At 45.0% G+C, this 24,527-nt stretch overlaps 1 protein-coding gene across 2 annotated transcripts in view; it reads right to left on the bottom strand.

The window, feature by feature from the left end:
• NUP133 (nucleoporin 133) overlaps window positions 1-24,138 on the bottom strand; it is a 40,065-nt gene extending 15,927 nt beyond the window's left edge. Inside the window, exons 1-15 of one of the 2 annotated variants that reach the window (XM_028531150.2) lie at window positions 23,849-24,138; window positions 22,069-22,181; window positions 20,075-20,178; window positions 19,234-19,341; window positions 17,519-17,653; window positions 16,742-16,912; window positions 14,423-14,578; window positions 14,071-14,141; window positions 12,032-12,179; window positions 9,959-10,106; window positions 8,445-8,602; window positions 6,963-7,054; window positions 5,247-5,410; window positions 4,031-4,125; window positions 2,872-3,096 (exon numbers count right to left, since the gene is read on the bottom strand). In XM_028531150.2, coding sequence (XP_028386951.1) covers window positions 2,872-3,096; window positions 4,031-4,125; window positions 5,247-5,410; window positions 6,963-7,054; window positions 8,445-8,602; window positions 9,959-10,106; window positions 12,032-12,179; window positions 14,071-14,141; window positions 14,423-14,578; window positions 16,742-16,912; window positions 17,519-17,653; window positions 19,234-19,341; window positions 20,075-20,178; window positions 22,069-22,181; window positions 23,849-24,030 — 2,070 coding nt within the window. In that variant the 5' untranslated portion in view covers window positions 24,031-24,138. Of the gene's footprint in view, window positions 1-2,871; window positions 3,097-4,030; window positions 4,126-5,246; window positions 5,411-6,962; window positions 7,055-8,444; window positions 8,603-9,958; window positions 10,107-12,031; window positions 12,180-14,070; window positions 14,142-14,422; window positions 14,579-16,741; window positions 16,913-17,518; window positions 17,654-19,233; window positions 19,342-20,074; window positions 20,179-22,064; window positions 22,182-23,848 lie in introns of both variants that reach the window. The other variant, XM_036016122.1, reaches the window with a different exon arrangement.
• Window positions 24,139-24,527: the final 389 nt, after the last annotated feature.

The following is a 24,527-nucleotide window of genomic DNA, read 5'->3' as shown; positions in this document are numbered from 1 at the left end:
CTTGTCGTCACTCCCTAAACCACACAGTACAACTATGTACCCGGCACTAGGTAGTATGAGTAATTCTATTATCACTATAAATTACCTAGAGATGACTTAAAGCATACAGGAGGGTGCGCACAGGTTATAAGCAAGTACTGTGCCATTTTATACAAGGAACCTCAGCATCTGCAAACTCTGGAGTTGGTGGTGAAGTTTCTGGAAGCAACCCCCTGCAGATACCGACGGACAACTGTAACCAAGATGTTTGTTTGTTACAGCTGCTAGTGCTCAATCCCGCCTTTCAGTAGGACTAGGTTACAAATGATGTTACAGTGTGTAGGACACCAAACTAAAGAGTTAATAAATTAAAATGACCCAAACTAATACACTTGCCAATTTCTTTCTTCAAAGAATTCCTCTTCTTCAGACATAACAGAAATGTTTTTAGAATAGCAGCAGTTATACAGAAAATAACTAATTAAGTACATAACTTCTACTTGTTCTCTTTTTTGTCATTAATTAGCACACGCAGGTAAGGAAGTGATGCACTGAAACACCTGTTTCCAGTCTGAGCTCACGGCTAAGCTCTTCCCCTTCATTTAGTCAGTGGATTTTACTCATTATTCAGAGCTTACAGAGCATCGGGCACTCAAGAGAGAAGAAACAGAAGCTTACAAACTAGCTGTGGCCCAAACAAAACCATTCTGTCTTGCAAACCTGTCCATCCTTCCTTTTGTATTTCTGATGTCAGTCCAAGACATCCTAAGGACCCTAGCAAGAAACCTTTGGCACATTTAGTTTATATGATTAAATGTAAGAATTTCTTATACTAGTGTGAGAATGATAACGAAGCATGTATGAATTAAAGGTAGATAACATAAAAGCAGATAAAATGCCCAGTTACTAACCACCCTTATTATCCTGTGAGTTACGTATTCGGTCGTTTCAAATATTGCCCATATGCTGCACCAACAGGGCCTGGTCCTTTTAGAGCCAGACTGGAGACAAGGTGGGGAGTGCACCCGCCAGCAGATGCGCTATTACCGTACTCCCTGTCAGGGCTGCCAGAGTATATTTCCCCTGCAGAGCCCACCAATCAGAGACTGGTTTGGGTTAACCCGCTCTTGTCCTAAAGTGCTAATACCTGTTGGTAATGTAATCTGCCACTCGCAAGTGAATGGGCAAGAGAAAACTATTCAAATGTCTATTTTCATTCTGCTCACGCATCTCCTCTTTCCAGCCCTCTCCTTGTTATTGATCTGCCCCGTGGAGGAAGCTGTAGAACCACTCCCAAGGGGAGCGGAGGACCAGGCACCACCACGAGCAGTTCAGATCAGTGGCGGCACCACACACACAGTCTTCCACCTCACCGCTTCCCTGGGGAGCACTCCCGGGAGGCGCCAGTCACATGTCTGGTGGTGTTCCAGTGCATTCCTAAGGCACTGCGCGTGACTCGTGCATCCACATGATGACTTCCAAATGCAAAACAAGGAGCCAGGCTCTTGCTCCATTCTTTAAAATCATGTGTCATTAATAATTTTTTCAAAGAAAACCTTTGTTTTACCATGAAAAATTATGTATGATAAGACAGTTTGAGTGGTTAGATCATAAAATTTGAGGTGATTTTTTTCCTTTCATTCAGATTTTGGGCACAGTTCCTGGTTTAAAAACCAAAGTGCTTTGCCTTACATTCTCTAGAAAAACAATTAACCCAAAGGTATGAAGACACGATACTTGTCAAACTAAATACACTCATGCAATTAACAGAAAACCTGAACATGGTTCAGTGTGTTCAACTGTTTTCAGGTCACAGTACATCAAATACACAGTACATCAAGTTTTTTCAAATAAGAAAAAAAGAGATTTCTTGGCATAGTCTGTTATATACTACCTTACAGCTAGGTTGTAGGAGGAAGAAAATAAAGTTAGAGGCACCAAACAGAGTTAAAAGTTCTCCAAATGCAGGAGACAATGTCACATGACACAGAACTGGGGGAAGCGCCTGCACTGTGTCCAGAATCAGAGAATGCCACCGGGGAGAAGGGGACAGTCCTAGTGAAGGACCTCAGGGCACCATCTGGCGTGCCCAAAGCAGTTGCTCAGCGCTGGCTCAGAACGAGGCTATCGTCTCAGTCCCGACAATCAGACTCTTGTCGTCAACACCTTTTAAGGGAAGGCGTCAAACCTCCCTCCCATTCACCGGGGTGGCAGGCATCACCCAGGCACAACAGCTGGGTACTGCCATGTCCAGCTGCCACCGGCTGGCCAGCATCTTAATCTTTTCTCCCTCTGAAGTTTACAGGGCTTTCTTTTCCTCTGAAAATAAACCTGATCTTGAAAGTGAGGTTTCTAGCAGGTAGCTGAGGTGAGGTTAGTGAGGGGACTGTTTAAAGAGCCGAGGGCAGGATTAAGGGGACCAACAAGGGACACTGTGGCACACAGGGCTAGCTAGCAACGGGGGGGAGCAGCTATGAAGCCCAGGCCTGAGGGGCACCGGGAGAGGGCAGTTACTGGAAATTCGGGGAGAGCAGCCAGACAGCTGCCTTGGTCTCCGAGAGGGCAGAGCCAAGTAGGGAGGAAGCAGGCAAGGCAGAGAGCTGGGGGAACGGCCACTCCGACCTGTGACAGTGCCTCACCTTCCGCAAACGGAACAGGAAGCCAGAGGCAAGGGTGGCCTGCTGGGGGAAAGCGACCGGGAGACAAAGGGAAGCACCCAGGGCAGGCCAGGGAGGATGTTTCAGCCAGTGCCGCCAGCAGTGGGAAGGCCCCTCGGGGGCACTGTTTGAGGGATAACGTACGAGACCTTTTGTCCTCAACCTTTCCTCTGCTCAGGCACAATCGGAGTGTAAATGACACAGCTCTAGGCCGCATCGAGGGGAGGAGTCTCACCTCTCTAAAAAAGATGTCCGCCGGTGTCAGGCTGGATGGGATGTCGCAGTCCCGTTTGTTCAGAGCGATCAGGATCGCGGTGTTCACGAGGTCGGGCAGCCTCGAGTGGTGGTTCTTGAGCACGACCGCCGCTGACAACTTTTCCGCGTGCTCGCACAGCAGCAGCCGAGTCGCCATGGGCACCCCTCTCACCGGGAAGGTGCGCAGGCGCCCAAACAAGCCCACCTCGTGAAGACACAAACACAGACACGTGATCGGACAGCCTTTACGGTGACACAAAATAACGTGTCTCGCGGAACAAGGACATTTCTGAGACCGTGTAGGACTGCGCCGTCCAACAAGGCAGCCACGATGCACCACAGTGGCAATTTAAATGTTAATTAAAAACAATTCTAAGAAAACCAGCCACATTTCAGGCGCTCCGCAACCACGCAGGAACAGGGAGCTGCTGCCCGGCCACCACACACAGAATGCTCTCGCCGCCTCTGGAAGTTCTAGTACTCGGTGCTGACTAGACTCTCTGTAACGTGAAAGCAGCACTGATGTGGGAGAAAATAAGCAAAAATGGGATTAAACTCATGCATTTGGACATATGCATAGGGGCCACTACTGAGGGCAAAAGTGGGTGATTTTATGTAACGATTCTGTCTAGCAGCAAAAACATTTTCTAATTTTAGTTTAGGCTCAGTATAAATGGGACTGTCTCTTAAAAAATACTGTAAATGAGAATTTGATTCTACTGGCCCTTCAAAATAAAAAATCCACAGATAAAAATCCTATTTTTATTATTATTCCTCACTGTCTATCTAATAATACGAAATAAACTCAAGGAAACCTAAGTTTTATACATAAAAGCACACAGGAAATCTGCATGAAAGCAGGATATCACAGGGTGTTACAAGAAAAGCTAAAACAACACTTCTGCTGAAATACGTGCTTTTTCTGTTGTTTATCTTATTGTCAGTGCAGCTTTTACACTTTAAGTAGCAGGCCTCCAAGTATCCCTAGACTTAACGTACTTTTAAATTGGAAAAGAAAATGCAGAATGCCAGTCACGTCCGACCCAGCACAACACCTCTCCCCCCGTCCGGGAAGGAGCTGGCGGAGGCACGGCAGGGCACGTGTCTGGGAGCCCCGCTCCCAGCGGCAGGGTGCTTACTTGGTGAATGAAGTCCATGAGGAAAGAATGAGCTTTCATCTTGTCTTCCAGCTGGTGAAGAATAATCAGTGACGTGTTGCTAAACCCCGGTGCTTCTGTTGAAACACGGTAACAAAGTGTAAAACACGTAACATACAGAGTTTGTAACATTTACCGCTGTTAAAAAGTTAAGAAAAATCTACACAACATGCAAACACCAGCCTTTTAATTCAAGATTTTTTAAGAAGATTTATTTATTTTTAAAAATTGGGGAAGGAAGGAAGAGAAACATCGATGTGCGAGAGAACATCAATCGGCTGCCTCTCACACGCCCCCGACTGGGAACCTGGCCTGCAACCCAGGCATATGTCCTGACCCGGAATTGAACCAACGATCTTTCGGCTCGCAGGCTGGCATTCAATTTACTGAGCCACACCAGCCAGGGTGAAAACACCAACCTTTTAATGCAATTTTAATGTTACCCAAGAGTTTAAAAATTTTAGAGACAATTTTGAGAGTCTGATACAATTCATACTGTATTTATCCAAAACACAAAAATGTTACTAGTTTAACCAATTATATCATTCTAAGCTTGCCAGTTCAAAAAAAAAAGTCAAAGAAAGTAAATGCTGATGTTTTCTTCCTAAATCTCTAAGGAGGCTCAGCGAGCTTGAGAAGCAGGAAGCCAGGAAAAGCAATGGATGCATGAGACGGTTCCCGGTCCCTGGGAACCCAGAGCTGCGGTGGAAGGGCCAGAGGGACAGCCCCCGGGGCAGGAGAGCATCAGCAGAAACACACGACGTGCCCACTCGACATGCTAGGATTTGCTCACTGCAGCCCTTAGGGAAATGTACAATTTCTATCAGCCAAATGCGGTGCTTACGCCACAATTATCATTTAATTTGGGGGCTAGCGAGTGGCAAATGCTCCCTATGACATCAACTGCCTTTCAGAAATAAAATGTTGAGTCAGCTAAGTAGGGCTAATTAACAATTGTTTTCAGCTACAACAAGCTGATTTGCCCCAAAGTTTCCTTAGTTTCTACCCTGTCATATAGGTTTGTTTGGAGCCCATCTCAAAATCTTTAAAAGTTACCACCTTTTTAAAAATATTGAATTAACATTAAATTGTTTCAGAAACTAAGAGAAAATATGCTTTGAGACCCTTTTAACTGAAGAACCAGAATGTTGTTCTCAAAACAGATCGTCCCACACCACCACCATCTGGCCGTTCGTACCCTCGGGGACAGACTCGGCCCACCGCGGGTCGGAGGCTGGGTAGTCGTCCACCAGGTCCACGCTGATCTGGGCGACGGCTCCATCCAGCTCGCAGTCGGAACCCAGATCCGAGTGGGAGGAAAACAGTTCATCCACCATCACTTGTGCGTGACCTAGATCCTTTCTGAAATGAAATGGGAAATGAGAATATGAAAGGAGGCAAAACATTTTCAGTACTCACCATGAAAGAGTTAATCGTGAAATTCGAGTCCCATGTTGTAGCCCGAGGTCAATTACTTTCAATAACACTATTTAAAACGGACAACTCTCACGCACTCATTAGTTCAACACACACAGGTTGAATACTTGGAATGTGCTAGGCACTGGGGACAGAAGGACAGACACAGCATTACCAACCAGTCCAGGACTGCACGGAGGACAGCGCTGGGAGGAATCAGACGAGGAAACAGGAAGCTGCACCCGCACCATGGCTGGGGCAACACAGAGGGAAACCCCAACCACGGAGCGGCAGGGAGGGGCTCCCGGAGGAAGAGAGGGCTGCCTGCCGAGGAGGTGCGGGCGGGCCGGCGGGTGAATGTGTGAAAGGGCATGTGGTGGCACAGGGGCACACACCAGGCTTGTGAGCAAGCACGCCCGCATCTCAGGGGACAACGAAAGCCACCGAAGGGGACTGAGGCTATGCAGGGAGGGGAAGGGGAAGAAAGCTTCCAAGGCAGACCTTGTTAAAGGCAGGGTGAGTCAGTACATAAAGAATGAACTCTTCTCAAGTGGTTGGAGATCAGGGGACAAGGTGAAAATGCAGCCAAGAGGAGGTGATGCCTGGCTCACGTGAAGACACAGACAAACCCCGCAGGGATGAGGCACAAGATCAGAGTACACGGGGGATCAGACAGCAGGGAGGAAAATCCAGCGAGAAAGCCACGCAAACATCGAGGCAGCCGAAGGGGCCCGCACTCGGGGCAGCTGCAGGGAGAATGGGGACACACAGGGCTAAGAGAGAAGACACTTGAGGCTGTTCCGGCAACTGGTCGGATCTGCTCTAAGAGGGTGACAGCCACATCCCTGCTCTGAACAAACAAGTGGATGGTGGTATTTGTCACTGCAGCGGGGATGGAGAAGGCAGAGTAAGCGCTGGGGAAGACAAGCGCAGTGCTGGATGTGCTGAAACATAAACACTCTTCCTCTGCTCACGCTGGCCCGCATCATGGCAGGTTTGTGCTTCTCCAGCAAACGAAGCCCAAGAAGGAGAAGGGACTGTGTAGGGAAGAGAGAAAAGAATGGGGGACAGCAGCAACCCGCCCACCAGACAACCTCTCGGGTAGGTCAGCTGTGGACAGGAACAGAGAGAAGGGCTGGGAGCCCAGAGGGGGACACAGAGACCAGTCTTTCTAAGACACAGCAAATGCAGTTTGAGTGATGGCTGATGAGGAAGAGCCGGCATGAGAGCAGCCAGTGACGTACAACTGAAGAGGAAAACCTGAAGGGGGACAGTCGGAGGGGAAGCAGGAGATGGTGCCGCTCAAACCGAAGACAGGGAGCACGCCTGCCCACTCCACAGGGAGGGGGGAGGGGAGCGAAGGGGCCGGTGCAGGTGGCTGTGAGGTGGTGCGTGCGGGACTTGGTCTCTGCTGGCTTCTGTCAACAAGTAGGTAGCACGTCAGTAAAACATCAGTGGCACGTCAGACAGAAGCCTCAATGCAAACAGCTTGTCGTACCTGCAGTACTGCAGAAAAGCAGCTTTCAGCAGCCGGGTTTTATCTTCCTGGGCCATGGGCTCATTCTTCGTGGAGGTCTCAAACACCATGCTCTGTAAAATGTCAAACTGTGATTTAGAGGCGACGGTATCAGAACATTTCCAATTCTTGGACTCGAAGCTGGGCAGGCCTGCGACGGCAACAGCCCAGCACGCCGGCTGGTTACCACACGCCCCGCACCAACGGTTTATGTGCGTGAAACACGCTGCAACACGACGACACACACCAAATGACCGACCGACGTAACGATCGACCAACGTCCTCCGGAAAGGCATATGTAACTGAGTGAAATTATCTGGGGATTTCAGCACAACCAACTTTTTTTGCTCTCATACAAGTCATCACGATGTCTGTTACTAAGCAGAATGGCTGACTTCAAGCTTCAACAGGATTTTAGGGATTTTGAAGAATTGGAATATGGTGAGATGGCCTCTGAGAACAGCAGTACCACAAAAGCACATGACAACTAAAGATTTTTTTTAAAAACCACTAGTTTTTGTTGAAACTGTACCAAATCACTTGAATTTTTACTTACGGGAATAGTGTATTTATTTCACATACTAGTCGAACGGAAATTACCCCAAACAGTATGATATATAATCTCCTATAAAAGCATGATACAAATCCTATAGACCAGGGATTTCAAGGTTTCGAGATAACAGAAAAATAAAATTGGTGGCTTCTACCCCAGTCTCCCTCTCGAAAACCACCCCAAAGTAACCAGGAGAAGAACAGGCACAACCACCCAAGCGTCTGTGGTTCAACCCCTGATGCAGGCGGACAGAAAGCGGGAGGAAGGGCAGGCGACAGAGCAGAGGAGACGGACGCAGACCTCCGTCTGCGGTGCAGGGCAAGCACCCACGAGAATTGGGGGTGAAGGAAAAGGACAGCACGGGTCGCGTTTCTACCGACTGGACCGCGGGGAAAACCCTGCCAACGGCACCTCCGGAGCTGCTGGAAGTGCGGGCCGAGTCAGCCGGTGCAAGCAAGCAAATACAGAACCAGTCCGTCGCACACTCCGAGACTCACAGGAAGCTGTGCAGTCAAGGAGCGTAATCAGTACATCACGTGGCTCCGTGAACCGTGAAGAATATTCACGTCATCACTGTAATGGGAAAAATTATACTGGGGTGGTAGAGGCAGAGAAAGTAACAGGCCACCCCAACTTCTCATCTTCTCTAACAGAAAATCGAGAGACTGTCTAAACTGGGTGAATCCAGAGGCAGCAATACAAGTAGATTAATTAGAAAGACAGAAAAAATGCCAGAAGAAATCGCTGCAAGACCTAAATTCAGTTGCTCCTGGCAAACAGGACAACGCGGATGAGAGGGATAAAAGAATGAAGGTATTTCCATCACAATTCTTTTAAAACTGTCTCACTTTTCAAACCATTTGTGGGAAATAGTCTGATGAAAATTTAAAAACCACCTGGCACCACATTACCTCATTGCTCGGCCCAGCAACTGAAGAGGCTAAGGAATCCTCAAGGTCCTCTGCTAGCACGGACACATTTTCCCTGGGAGTCACAGACACCAGCCCACTCTTCTTAGAAAAAAGGATGGGAATGCCGCCACAGGAGCCAGCTCCTAAGATACGATCCCCTAAAAGGAAGAAAACCACGCAATCAATTATACACAGCAAATGAATGCTTTCTAAAATCTAGCTCCATAAGCAGAAAATCATCCTGACATACTAAGAACATTTTCTTGTCCTTTACAATATCACTCCTACTTCGAACTCAGTTCTTTAATCCCAGATCAAATGTCAGGAACCTGCTGCTATCTGAAGTAGCGGATTCTGTGTCCTTCAGCTTTAGGACAATAAACACCAGTCTTGCCCCGGTCGGGTACTCGGCTGGTTGGAGTGTCATCCCAATACACCAAGGCTACGGTCCAACCCACAGCCAGGGCACATACCAGAATCAACGAACAAATGCATAAGTAAGTGTAACAGTAAATTGATGCCTGTCTCTCCCTTCCTCTTTCCCTAAAATCAATTAAGAGAAATAATAAAAAGGAAAAAAAGTAGCTTTGCAAGGACAGCAGCAAGTATATTAAGCAAAAAAATAAAATTATTCAGTCTGTAAAATCCAAAAATAGCAGCTTCTGCAATCTAATGGGGCTCTCTTGCCTAACTCTTCCTCGACTTACTGAGTAAGCCAATGGTGGGGGGCGGGCAGAGAATCTAAGCTGGCTCAGCGCCTTACTTAGGCCGTCCCACCCACCACGGCCAGGGCTCCTGTGCGGGGAAGAGGAAACCTAGGTTCCATCTGCTGCCTCCGCTGGGTTCTGCCCTCTGCCCCTCCTCTGTAGACAAATGTACTGATTAAACCATCCGTTTGGCTTTTTTCACTCCTGGATGGCTCTCCCTAAGCCTCCTCACTTCTCCCACCCCCATGAGTCCAACACCTGAGATTCTTCTTATCCAGGGGTCTGCACACACTTGAAGAACAACTTTTATTAACCAGAAATAAGCAATTACTCCTAAGTCTCAGTCCTTTTCTTCTTGGCCTCTTCTGGAGAAGATGCTGCTATTTTTTGCCCATACATACACCAGTTTGGAAATCTACCACCTCTGGTTTTCCAGTTCAGTTGTGACTTAAGCTACCATCAGTGCGTGGTCCCGAACGTCCCAGTAACACCTGCAGGTTTGCGCCTGGAGCAATGCTTCCAGAAAAAGAATGAAGACCACTAAGAAGGACAAGCGAGATCACTGATCTTGCTTTCTTTCTTTCTTTTTTTAAATTTTATTTATTTATTTTTAGAGAGGGAAGGGAGGGAGAAAGAGAGAGAGAGAGAGAAAGAAACATCAATGTGCGGTTGCTAGGGGCCATGGCCTGCAACCCAGGCATGTGCCCTGACTGGGAATTGAACCTGCGACACTTTGGTCTGCAGCCTGCGCTCAATCCACTGAGCTATGCCAGCCAGGGCTATTGCTTTCTGAAACCGCTACCGTACCTGGTGTACTGAAGACAATTTTCTCCTGCGGCGGAGAAAACCTCCCAGTCCCCGTGGAGCACACGAAGACAGCAGTCCCACTGTACAGGTAGGCGGTCTGGTTTGAGAAGTCTGGGACCATCAACCGACACAGGAGCGCCTCTTCGGACTGAAAATTAGATTTAAAATTACATCTAGTAAAAACTGAAACAAAAATGCCCGTTGGTAGGATTTCATTATTTCCACTTTTGTACACCACTATCTCACAACAATGATAAAATAGTTCAGTGACTGTCCTCATGAAAAACTTAAATGCTACCTGAGAAATGACTCACAAAATATGACAGAATAAGCTTATAATAAATAGCAATTACGGAAATTAATTTGTTGAGCTACAAATAGCAAATTTTAAAAACATTTCCATACTGATAAGATTTTTAACCAAAAGCCTATAATAAATACAAGGAAGAAAATAAAGGACTAGTTCATTATAGTACTCAGTTTAGATTGGTAAACACTTTATAAATTATCCCTTATAAACATTCTGCTTCTTACTTCATTGTCAAGATGTCGGGTACGAGAAAACTGAGTTAATTTCTTCAGGTATACAATCAGAAGCAGAACAGAAAAATCACAGCTGACTCTTGAACTTGGGTTTGAACCGCAGGGATCCACTTAAATGTAAACCTTTTTCCAATAAATATATTGGAAAATGTTTGGAGATTCCCAACTGCCCTGAAGCAATCGCACGGATTACACTAGGCTACCGTAAAGCAATCACACTGCTGCTTCTCCGTTAGCAATGCACGATCGTTACACCTGCCAATAAATGTGACTTTTTTCACATCATCTTCATCTTTGATGTCTAGTGTCAGTAACAACACACACAAAAACACCCAGTGTTTTGTATCATATAAGACAATGTTGATGTATGTGCTAACAGAAAGACAATTCATCTTGCAAACAGATGCCAAATTTACAGTGTTGATAAACACATTACAGTACTGGAAATGTATTTTCTCTTCCTTATGAATTCTTATAACATTTTCTTTTCTCTAGCTTATTTTAAGAATACAGTATATAATACATACACAAAATGTGTGTTGACAGACTGTTTATGTTATCAGTAAGGCTTCTTAGTTAACAGTAGGTGATGAGTAATTTTTTGGGAAGCCAAAAGTTTACGTGGATTTCAACTGTGGGGGAGAGGGATAGTCAGATCAGTGTCCCTAACCCCCAGATCGTTCAAAGGTCAACTGTAACTAAAAGTAGCAAATGCTAAAAATAATATAGTTGTTCTTAAAGTAGTTTTACAAACAGAACATTGAAAGTAGGATAATTTTTTTTGTTCTTCAATATTTTTATACCTGTTGCATTGTCTGAAAATTTTAACACTGGGCGAGTTTTTCTTGCATAATCAGAATACGTGTTATAGTTCATTAACATAAAAGAATAGATCAGAAGGTTTCCTTACAGTACGCAGTTTCACAGCTCACATTAAGAATAAGGATTTAACAGAACTAGTGCTCTACAAGGTTAAATGAAATTAACTTACAGCTGTTATGGCTTTTCCTCACGAACTCCACAGTTATTTAAACATTATGTTCAACTGCTATTGAGAAGCTTAACATTAGAGATCTTTTAATGGTTTTAATCATTTACATGAATTTTGATAGTATACAGTGCTTACAAATATAATCCCACCTTGAGCAGAAAGGGGATGTTTCCCCAATACCCGGGGCTCAACACCGACGCCCAGTCCCTTCGGGGTTCCTCCTCACTGTCCCTTACGCAGCTCACCGCCACCACTTCCTCTCTGCTCAGCAGCAGACCAGTGAGTCTCTGCAGGGCAAGGGCCAAAGAAGCAAACTGCCTATGGTCCACTGCTTCAGCTTTCATTTTTCTTTAGCTTAGCCCGAGCAAAGGAGCAAGCCTGAGATGGCAACTCAAATGCAACGTCTACTGAGTAGCTATTTAAAACACACGCAAGCCCTGCAGAGGAACCTCTCGAAGGATCTGACCCTGCCACAGTCAGGGAAAGAAAACCCAGCATGTTATTATCCATTTGTGATTTAACTTGGAGAGAAATCTCACCTGAAAAGGCGGGTTATACTGCGTGACTTCTACAGTGACTGCGTCCGACATTTGGTGGCCGTTATCCTCGACTGTCACCAGAGAGTAGTAGACCAGACATGGGCTGTCTGCTGGGTGCCACGCTGCCGCCAGAACCAGGAGCCCATCACTAAGCAACGCACAAGACAGACCTTCAGCCTCTTGGGGAAACAGCCTGGCGGTTTCTCACAGACTAAACACACACTCACCATCTGACCCGCCAATCCCATTCCCACATATTTAGCCAAGAAAAATAAAAACCAGAGTTCGCACAAAAACCCGTTTGTAAATGTTTGACATCTTCACTTAAAAAAATCTTGTTTAAAAAACATAAAATTGTTTTAAATGGTAAAGATAAGAAAGTAATCACAATTTTGCAAGTCAGTAAAAAGTTGACCAATTTTTATGTGAGTACATACAAGATAATACATTTATGATGTTAAAAATCTTAACTTTTTAAAAAAAATTTTTTAAAGATTTTTTAAAAGATTTTATTTATTTTTAGAGAGGGAAGGGAGGGAGAAAGAGAGAGAGAGAGAAACATCAATGTGTGGTTGCTGGGGACCATGGCCTGCAACTCAGGAATGTGCCCTGACTGGGAATTGAACCTGCGACACTTTGGTTCGCAGCCCATGCTCAATCCACTGAGCTACACCAGCCAGGGCAAAAATCTTAACTTTTTATATCTAAAACACAGGTCTCTGAGCTTTGTGTCGCTAAAATTTGTAAGTCTTCTCACGGAAGATAAAAGCCCAGGTGGTGGCTCTGGTCAGGAGTGACCAATCAGTGACTCTCAGGAAGACGAACACTACGTTTAAACAGAAGAAACCGTCCATTCGCAGGACACTCTGCAGGGGTCAGCAGACCCGAAGACCTGAGAGAGGGATGAACGGATAACCTGGAGAACAAGTGAGGAGGAGGGTCTAGAAGCAGTGCCAGCCTCACAGCCTCATTGGAAGTGTGTTGGCATGACAACACAGGGGCACGAGCCCTGGCTCTGGCGCAACAGAGCAGTTCCCAGGCTGTTCCCAAAACGGGCCTCCACTCTGAGGACCGTGTGAGAAACGTCGGCATCAGCATCGTGCGCCCTCAGTGGGCCGAGTGCAGCAGCGCTTCTCCACCTTGGACAGGCGATGGATGAGGACGAGTGAAAAGTGGTAAACTGTATTCAATTAAACTGTTCATGAAAATGAGGCGTATACTATTATTTTTACTTCTTTGATAGTTTCAGTAAGGTGAAGGACCCTACTGATAGCCTGAGAGAAAAATTACAGAATTGCAATGTCCTTCCAAAACTAAATTAAAGCACACAAGGACAGCCCCTAACTTCTGGTAAGCTGTGTTTTGAAGGATTGCAAGTCCCATGTTTGCTCTCGTCACACACCTCCTCACAGAAACCACGCCACAGGTGGTTCTGAGTTTCGGATCACCTTTGGCTGCAGAGCTCAGTAACGACGTGGGTGGATTGGCCGTGCCAGACTGACCGGGTGTCAGGCACCACCCTGAGCATCATTTCTAAGAGAAAATTCACTTGAGTGCAAACTGTGGTTGAGTGCTAACCTGTCCTGCCAAGAAAAATCCTCATCCTATCCTTCCTTTACTCAACGAAGCCTCAAACGCGGGCTCACTGAGGCTCCCTTGGCAACAGAAAAGGGCTGGAGGAGTGTGCCTGGCCCCGCCCCGGGAGAAGAAAGAGGACGACAGTGTGAGCCCCGCAGCAGCAGCAGCAGGAAAGGCATCTCCGCAGTGGAGAGAAGCTGCAGCTGTGAGCACAGAGAAGCTGTGCCTCTGGCCATGGCAGACAACGGGGCAAGAACACACGGCTGACGGCTGAGAACTGCTTCTTTCCCTCAGGTGAACTAGCATCTCCGGATAAGGAACACAGAACATTCGGCCCCATGTACAAGTATGATAAGATGAGCATTGGACGATGTAGCAAGATGGCTTGTCATTTTATAATAAACATCCATTTATTTTTCTAAGCACCTACTTACATTCTTTACGACAAATTAATGGCTTACCAGTTTTGTTTCAAATCCAAGTATCGAATGTTGACACCTTCTTTAATGCCTTCATAGTTACTTTCAGATCCCTGTGTGAAAATATCAGTAATATCAGCCCCTTGCGTATAGTAATCATTTCTTTTCACCCTGTTTCCCCAGCACCTGGTAACGTGCCTCACCAACAGTAGCTCAGTTACTGAATGAATAATGCATGCATTTTAAAAATTAAGTGAATCAGTGAGTTACAATATTTCTAGAGGTTGAATACCCAATTCTGTTTATCTTATGGCTGAATAAAATTTGTGTTTATATACATTAAAATGTTTTTATGAATAAAACTAAATGAATTAGAAACATCACTGTTCCTTACCCAAATGGCATCAGTAATGTTTTCCTTCAGGGTTCTATTTATATCCCAACTATGCACTTGTTTTTCTGAAGACTCATCTACTTCCCATTTATTGATGTTTGAACTTGTCAGGCTGTAAAAGCTCGCTCTCTCTCTGTCCCAAAGGACACTTGAAAGCTGTATGGAGAGGAGAAAAAAGTCAAGTTTCTAGATTAAGTTATAATGTTAATACACTATTTTTCTGACACTCAAATTTCATATACTTTATGGTTCTGAATTAGTACTCCTAGCAGAATTCTCCACTTAGGATTCAAAGGAAGGGGTGACCCTGAAACAGACCTTGAAGGCAGAAATGAAAGGCGGAAGGCCCACGATGAGCGGAGCTGGGAGGTGGGAAAACAGAAGGGTCTTCGGAGAACTAGCGGTCCTATCAAAGTGGAACGTCGATTATAACCCAAAGAGGCAAAACTGAGGCCCGAATGAGGAACGAGGGACACACAGTGGAGTCTTGAACCTAAGTTCGTAAACCTCATAAGCAAGGACGATGTCACCAACGGCTCTGGAACACGGCTGTGTCACAGGAAAACGAATCCAGCAGGGATCCGTGCAGTTATACACGAGTAAGTCATTTTGCCTTTTAAGTATACGCTTGCTTATGAAGCACAGATGTGGTGGTGCTTTTTTTAGGTTGGATATACAGGAGAATTATTTTGTTTCTTATTTTTTTGCTGCAAAAAGCTTTATTGTTTCCATTTGGTCCAGTGCATGGGGGAGACTCCGGGGGTGGTTAAAAGGCTGCCTAGTGGTTGCAGAGAGGCTCAGGCAGGAACCAGACCCTGGGGGATGCAGAGGGGCCCCTCAAAGGTGCCTGAGCTTCACAGGCTCCTAGTGGTGCTTGAGGGCGAGACTTTCTTTTTTCTTTTCTTTTTTTTTTTGAGGGCGAGCCTTTCAGAGATATTCACCCACCACCACCTGGGGGCCGGCCAGCCTGCAGAGGCAAGCCAGGTGTCACCCATCTTCTTGAGGAGTTTCACCTCCTCATCCGGGAAGTGGCTTTCCAGGAAGTCAGAGCTCAGGGTCTGCGCAGGCAGATCCACAAGGGCCTGGATCAGGTTCTTCTCCAAGGCCGTGGTGGCTTCCATGGCATCCTGAGTTTCACCCTGTTCATCTCGGGAAGGCTTCAGCACGTCCTGGAACACGGCCACCGTGCTGATTTTACATCTTTAGGAGACACTCAGCACCCTTGCCTTTCATCTTTGCCAATTCTCGGAAGATGTGGCCCCGCCCTCCAGGCCACAGCATCGGTGGAAACAGAAGCCCAGAGAAAGGCAGGCGTGGGAGGACTGCAGATGGAGGCTGACCAGCTGACGGCAGCCCCAGGTCAGTGGGATAATTCAGATGGATCTGGGACTGTTCGGCAGTAAGGAGATATGGTCAAAAAAGGGTGTTGGCTGCTCTCAGAGGCTGAGGACAGCTGATCTGGTTCCAAAGGTGGCGACTGGAAACCAGATGGGAAGGTGGTCAGAGGCTGAAAGAAGGGGTCCTTGAGTCTGTTCTGTCCAGACGCCGATGAAGCAAAGATGTGCTTGGGGAACCGCCAAGGCCACTGCCTGTGTCTGAGAGTTTTTGGAGTTAAAACCCTATCTCCAATTCTCCTGCGCCGGGACTCTGGCCACTGATGGGACAGAAGCAGCAACGAGGGTAAAGTGGACTGGCACCAAGAGCCCCCAGGAAAGTTACCAACAGCGTGGACAAGGGTGTCACAACGGAAGCAGACAGATGGGCATGGAAATACAATGACAGGACGGGAGTCAAACCTGCAGGACCTGGGCAATGACTAACGTGCTACGAAGGGACTCGCACTGTCCCACCCCCCAAATCAAGACTTAACAGTGAGCAGGCGCGCCACAAATGTCTGCACCCACTGTCCTCCCCTGGCTAATCCGGAGCGCGAGAAGCCCCGCCCACAGACGGATCTGGACCGCAGTCACCTGCACGCAGAGCTGCAGTCCCGGGAGCGGGGAACACACTTCTGGTTAAGTCTAGAGAGCAAAATTAATCCTTAAACACACCCTTTTACTTAATAGTTTTAATTCAAAGAATGCAGCACTTATAAAACAATCTGTACGCCTTAAGAATATCAATGTGATAGGGTATCTGAGGGGACTGGTATAAACCCATTGGACCATCCTAAGAAAAATGTTTCAATGAAAAGATCAAAAGTGGGATTCCGTGTGCACTGCTGTTCACAGGGCGGCAACAGCACCTTCAGGGGGAAATTCCAATTCACGATTTCACCAAGACACAAGCTTATAAAACAAAGTTACTTTATCAACTTACCATGAGGTCACTGCTAGGAGACAAAATTCCCAAAAGAGAAGAAACCTTCCGACCAATCCCCGAAAGCACGCCTTGCCCCTGAGGCAGGACGCGCTGATGAATCTTGCCCAAGCTGTCAGGCGTCAGCCGGATCAGCTGGCTTCCCGTTGAGGACAAAATAAAACTTCCTCCCTGTGAACAAACATGATGAGATTAGTTCAGTTAAGCATCTAAGACTAAGGCAAAGAAAATTAACACAAAATGATTTGATAGAGAAAATCACCTACACCTTAAATCTAAAAGAAAAAGAGGAACAATGCTACTAAAATAATTTACTTATGAATCCATTCACCTAATACCATTAATTCTATATAGAAGAACTTTGGTTTTAGTTTTGTATTATTAAACTGCATATTCTTTCCTAATTTTTAAATCACAGGTTCACCATATTGCAGGTTCAACAAATCAAGCATCAGATCTTATTTCTTCGGTAAACCTGCAAAGCACACATTACCAAACCATTCTTTACGGTGTCTAAGAGTGTTTAAGTCGCTCTTGTAAAGCGTTCCTGAAAGTCAACACCAGCAGCTACTGTCAAGTGCTGCTGTTTCAGAGCCTGTGAGAAGGCTTTCCTTTTTCAACTGTTCACGTCACAGGCCCTTACATCCGTCTTGTCTCCTCTGGATCCCTCTCTGGCCTGCGTGGTCTGCTCAAAACCCTGCGTTTTTAGTCATTCACATCCCACTTCCAAGCCACATCACAGCTTTGCAATAAACATAAAGAATACCCATCGTGTACCTGCACTGCTGTCAGGAAATTGTACATCTTATCGCCTCCCAAATCTACAGAAGTCTCTGTGTAGGTGTCCTCGCCAGCGAGACTGGGCCAGTAGCGAACGGATCCCTCTCTGGTGGCAACCATGACGGCAACAGACTGAAAACCAGACAACACTCAGCAAACACAACAGAAGAGGCACCCAGTAACCGGGAGTAGTCTGATGAAACTGATACTGAAAAGCCAGAGCAATTTACTATTTGATTAGGAAAAATCGTAAGTGAAAACTCCTTTTTATATTTAAAAAACTATCACACAGCAAAACTGCATTTAACTAATGCAATGTAATAGGGACCCAGAACAGTTCCACGAGCCCCCAGCATTCCCTGGACCGACTCCTCCACAGCCACGCTCTTCCCCCACCCTAACTCCTGGCACCGCTGTTTCCATGGTTACAGTCTCACCTTTCCCAGGAGGTCACACAAATAAATTCACACAGAAGGTAACCTCTTGACACTGGCTTATCTCATTAGCATAATGTACCTGAGATTCATCGGGGTTCTTGCATGTGTCAATAGTTCCTTTCCTTTTACTGCTGAGCAGGACTCCATTCCACGGCCAAGCCAGTTTATCCATTTACTTGCTGACATTTGCACTGTTTCCACCTCTGGCTATCATAAGTAAAGCTGCTACAGCATATGTGTATTGTTTTGTGTGTGAACGTAAGTTTTAATTGCTCTATGGTACATAGCCAGGAATGGATCTGTTGGGTCCATTAGGGTAAGGGTATTATGGTTAAGTGCATTTTAATCTTACAAGATAGTGAAAATCAAGTGCCCACACCATCTTTGCATTCCCAGCCTCGTGAGTCCCAGCTGCTCTACATCCTCGTTAGCGCTTGGTAGTGTTCCAGGCATTGGAACAGGTGTGCAGTGGCTCTCGGCGTTTTGACTTGCATTTCCCTAACGGTTCCTGATGCGAACATCTCCTCACGTGCTTATTTGACATCCTTATACCCTCTTTGGCAAAGCACCTGTTCGAGTCCTGTGCTGCTTTTAAGTCGAGTTGTTTGTTTCCTTAGGAAGCTTGGAGAGTTCTTATTTCTAGACACAAGTCTTTTGTTGACTATTTCATTTACAGATATTTTCTCCCACTCTGTAGCTTGTTTCCTCGTTTTCTTGTCCCTTCTGCAGAGCCAAGTTTTCAACTTTGCCGAAGCGCAACTCACCCATTTTTCTTTTACGAATCTCGCTTCTGGTGATTTCCAGGAACTCTTCTCCTAATCCCGGGCCATCACGATTCTCGCCTGTTTTCTTCCACAAGATTTGTAGTTTTACATTTTGATCTGTGACCCATTTTGAGTTAATCTTTGTATACTTATGAGGCTCAGGAGGATTTTTTTTGTTTTTTGTTGTTGTTGTTGTGTTTTTTTTTGGCATAAGGACGACCAATGGTTCCAATACCACGTACCGGAACGACCAAACTTACTCCACTGAACTGCGTTTGTACCTCTGTCAAGAATCAAAGGGCCACCTGTGTGTGTCTCTCTTCTGTTCTGATCCACTGTCCCAGTGGCCATCTCTTCGTTAACACCAGTATCTTCGTTCCTGTAACTCTGAAGTTATGTCTCCAAGTTAAGTCCGGTGACCCCTCCAACTTTAGAACTCCCTCATTTGGGGAAAAAAAAAAACAACAACAAAAAAATCCCAACTATTTCAGTAAGTGTTTAAGTCACCTACCTGAGTAGAATGTGCTTCCCCTGAGGGATCAGAGTAGGAGAGAGCCACCAAGTCAGCAGTCCAGTGGAAGTCGCTGGGTGGCAGCTGAAGTTCTTTGCAAACGGCTAACTGCAGGACAAGGCCAAACAAAAGACGTTTCGCATCAAATCCACCTTGTTGAGTACGCATCCGATTTCACTACTTCCTTTCCTCGCATACTTTCCATTCTGACTCATTGCTGGAAATATCATGCTACAAATATACTTTCTTCTCACAATTCTTCATAAGGCTTTCATCACGGCTTTCAGTAATTTTAAAACAAAGCTTCTTAAGAGATATAAAATCAGGAAAGCTTATGAGCTAGACTGGATCTTGAATATTAACCAGTCCAGTCTCTTCCAGGACTGAAAAAAGTCTACTGGTTAAGGGAAGTACAGAAGCTTCCTATGGGATTTTCCCAATTTAGTCTTGACTGGTTTATTTGATATTTAACATCAGCATGACTACACAGCAATTATACTAAGTTGCCTAGAAAAAATTTCTTAGACTTGGACAAATGTCAGACTCCCTCTGCCAACTCATTATGTCCCCCCACCTCCTGATTTGTCCCTCATTATGCCCCTAACTACAATATCTCACCCTGCCAGTGGCTCAGTTAGTCAGAGCATCTAAGAAACTTTCTTCCCGATACACAAATGTGTATGCATGCTCGGTATTTCATATCTCTATGAAAATACAAATGCATAACGCTTAGTCGATTCAGATCACTGTCTTCCAACAATTCTAAACATTTAGGGTAAAAATTAGGGCCAATTGGTTCTCCTCTCCTCTATCTCCTTTTATCTCTCTAAAGAGCCATTACCTTAGAAATAGGTGACACGGCCATCTTCCAAATGATGAGTCTGTCTTTGCAGACCAGACAAGCCCATCCACCTTCATCTATGTGAACAGTCAGCTGATCACTCTCTAAATAAAAACATACAGTACACAGTTCATCTTAGCATGTGAATAACAGCAACCCCTAAAATTTCCTTTTACCAAAATCTTATTGCCATTCTTCAGCAAAAAAAAAATCACCACTCATGAAAAAGATTAATTCACAACAAAAATACTCTTTAATATAATTTGAGTTACCAATATCCAAAACAAGAGATCCATTTAACTTTGATAACCACTTCTAGAAATATATCTAAAGACAAATAGTATATGTTGGGCCTAGGTTTAATTTTTCTTAATTTGTGTTATAAACAGATGTCTTTCTGCAATACTTAACATTCATAATTTTACTTTGATAAAGCAACACAAATAATACATCTTCCCACTAAACACACAAAACATTTCAAGGAAAGATAATCTTCTTTCAAACAAGAGCTTTTTGGAAATACAAAAAATTACTTCATTATATGGAGACATAAAGGGATACATTCCATATTAAGTGATAAAAACTTAATTAGCACATTGTTCTTTTAAGCTTTGGAGGTAAACATCCATCAACAGCACTGGAAATATAATTAATTTGACCGTTGCTCTTTGTTGAAAGGCAGGGTGAAGAGGCGAAATAAAAGGAATCCATAATGTGCACGCCGTAATAATAAATTATGCCCATTATGCCCAGGCAAAGTGTGTTTTTTTCTGCAGTAGAATATCTGCTCAGCGATTTTCTTCCCGAAAGCACTGTAGCAGCTCCACACCCTCTACTGGGGAGTCCCTGAGGACACAGACTTAACGCCCAGCAGTTTTCACCTGGGGAAGAGTTTTCCAGGCTTACACACTGCTTTAGTGTACACATCCTTGTTTCTAGGGACTCTTGTACTACTTGTTAATAACATAGCCTGGTGGCATGAACCGAGAGTTTCTTAAAAGCTTTTAACATGATATATACTGTATTTGGGGGTGGGGAGAATATGCATTATATATACTTAAAACAAAACAATGCATGCTTGAGGTTAACAGAAGTTTAGTTGTCTGAAAACAACTGCACCTGAAACTCCTAAAGACTTACAGGCAAGATGTGCAAGTTCAAGGTGATGAGAAATACTCTTTCTTCTAATGGAGTAGTTTAACCTTTTCTGACTGTCATTCATAACATGGAATATATTTTACATCATGATGCACTCACACACAGTTTAAACAAAATTTACTCAACATTATGAGAGATGAACTCTGATATTCAGCATTCTCTTTTATTTCATTTCTTAAAACATGCTGGTTATAAACTACTAAACTGATGTCAGTCACTACTTACAGCTTGAAAAACAACACCGCAGAAAAATTGCAAAGATCTGGAATGGAATTCTTAGTAAAAATGACTTAGGCAGGTCGCTAAGGATGCTCTGAACTTTGCTCTTCAGCCACCCAGACCCTTAACCTTAACACAGCTTTTCTGTGGCTTGTGTTCACATTTTCTAAACCTCCACTCCACCCACCTGCCTGCAGAATCTTCTAAAGGCACACCACGTAACATCACGCATTTGCATATGGAGCCTCCAGGATGCTACACAAAATCCAGAAATGGAGCAAAGACTGACTTTACAGCATTATTAAACCCAATAACACAAGGCACTAATTTTGGACTGTTTGTAAATTTTTAAGTTAAATTTCATATACTCAACTTTTAAAATTGAACTGAGTTTTGCATATGCACTCTTACCAACCATTAAAGATTTAATATGCCTATGCTAAAATAAACTCATTCTGTTTCTCGGATTATACTTCTCAATTAGAGTAAAAAACCACGTAGGTTACCTCTTTCCATTTGGGTAAAGATGTATCTGAGAAAGCACAACTTTCGATCTCCATGCTAGAATTAGGCTTCATTTGAATTGCTAATAGAGGCAAATGGAAAATGGCACCCACCTTTATTCAATGCTTCCATAATCGTAACAGGAAGAAATAATCCAAGCGTTTTCACATCATAGTTCATAGCTTCAGTTATGGAGTGATGTGGCAACGTTCGCGTAGGTGTTCCTCTGAAGGAAAGAGACCACAGTACTTCACCATCACTTAAATTTCCCATTATCCCAGTTTTCACGTATATGCTTTCACAATAAAGAGAAGAGCTTCGATAAACAAGAAAATATGAAGTGGAACACAAAAACTCTGGCTAATGTATTTGGTGTAATTAAATATATTTTTCACTGAAAAAATCTGATAGGATTTAGTGAAACTTGGCCTCAGACTCTTAAACGCTGGTGTTCACATGCATGTGCCATTCACTTCAACTCTTCATAACTCTGCTTCCTTAGCTGTGAAATAAAAACGTGGGACTAGATCAGTGTTTTTGAAATTGTGGATAATTTTGAGGGGTTCAATCAACATTTCTGAAAACAAAATAGAATATAAAATCAAAAAACTTTTATAAACTTTGGACTAGATTATATTTAATCCCCCGTCACCACCAGATTTACAAGAATCTACCAGATCTGTACAATCAAGCAAGAGATTAAATGGGTGGTGAGCATCTGCCGTTACCTGGCCTTCGATACAGCAGATACAGCAGCAGAAATTATGTTTTCTTCTCAGCTTCATTTTAACATTCAGAAAAATGGTGTAAAGTTATCAGTTTAAAAGTCAGTCTGTTTCGTATCACGTGAGGATTAAACGAGAGGATGCAAACAAGAGTGGTCAAGAGCTTTGTTTCCCAACAGAGTATTGTAACAGGCCCTTTTTAAACGATCACCAGAAGAAGAAATAAAAACACATAAAATAAAGTACGACTTTTATTCTTTGTCTTTTCTCAAGGAAAAGGAAACAGTTAACAAGATCAGCACTTTGAAGGGCACTCTTCAAACCACAGAAATCAAGGATACCGTGGATTCTTTAAAAATCACTTCTCTTTTAAAGTACTGCAAAATCTCACCTCAAACTAATACAAAATAATATTGAATGTAAACTGTAATTGAAAAATAAAATTGCCCAATATTACCATTTTCTTGTAGGGGAAAATTCATTTCTCACAGAGAAATTCAAAGAAAACTATTCAGAAACATGTTGCCCTCTCCCAAAGATCTACATTAATTTTGAAAGGGGGATTAGTGCACCAAGTTTTTATTTGGTTACAAAACTATTCTTACTGTTGTATGAAAAGCCTTTTCCCTAGTAATGTGGCTAAAAATTAGCTTCTGTACCTAAAAGCCCTTTATAATCCCAATCAGCAGACATTAACGGCGGTCGGTATGTTAGGTTTTAAATGAAGAATGATTTTCCAGGGTTGGAGGTCCTCATTCCCACCTTTACTTCATATCCCGTCGTGGCATTTCAAATGAACCCTTTTGGCCTTAGAGAAGCAGGCTCCGAGGAGATATTATCTATCGCCTTTACACAGATGAAGGGCGAGTCATCAGTAACTTACACCAGATCGCAGGGGAAGCAAGGGGGAGGGACGTAACCTCTGACTGAAATCCAGTTTGTTCTTCATCTCTATACAAAGGTAATTCCATGAAAAGGGCAAAGCGAAGAATCAATTAATGAATTAAAGTGATGCTGAAATAACCCAAAAGGGTAGCAGAAGTCTGTTTTTCCAATACTTTGGTAGTCGCCTTCGCCGCCTCCAATTCCGGAGGCTTCTGGAAACACTACCCTACCGGGCCCGCCAAGGCCTGCGAGACGCCACATCCAACCCGGGACCACCACTCACCGCGAGCTCAGCGAACTACGCCGACCGACCGGAGAGAACAGCACCGGGGAGCTGACTGCAGACCCCAGGGCTAGACCCTTCCTACTCGTCGCCCGCGGCGTGGAGCCCGGCCCGACCCCGCTCATCGGGCCCCTTCGGGTTCCAGGCCCCGGCGTCCGCGGAGAGGAGACGGCCGAGAACATGACGGAAAGGAAAGGCTACTGAAAGCGCCCAAGCTCCAGTCGTGTGGCTGCCACACGGGCCGCGCGCGGAGCTTGAACACCCAAGGGGCGGGAGGGCGCGCTGTAAATACGTCAAAGCGCCGCGCCGCGGGGCGTGGCCGGGGCGGTGGGGCTCGGGCGACGGACGCTTGATGATGACGTCAGTCTCAGCCGGGAACTGCCGGACTCTGCTCGCGTGCGAGTGCTGGTGTTGGCTCCGCTCCCCAGCGGCTCCAGTCTCCAGTTTACTGGGAAACGGAACTGAGAGCCGGATGCTGCTCTCTACTCCGAGCCTGGGGCTGGTCCTCCAACAGCTGGCGCGCGAGCCTCTCTGCGCGCTGGCTTTACTGAGCCTCGGGATACGAAAAGTGTTCCCTGGTCCGGGATGAGGAGAGAAGAACTACAAAGCTGACGCTCGTTTCACGCTCAGTGTTACCTTCGTTCTTCTCTAGATTTGTCATGTTCCCATTCTCTCTGCA

This window comes from Phyllostomus discolor, chromosome 15 (genome assembly GCF_004126475.2).
Source record: "Phyllostomus discolor isolate MPI-MPIP mPhyDis1 chromosome 15, mPhyDis1.pri.v3, whole genome shotgun sequence".
NCBI lineage: Eukaryota > Metazoa > Chordata > Mammalia > Chiroptera > Phyllostomidae > Phyllostomus > Phyllostomus discolor.
The sequence above is the reverse complement of the archived record's forward strand: the minus strand, read 5'-3'. Positions and strand labels throughout refer to the sequence as shown.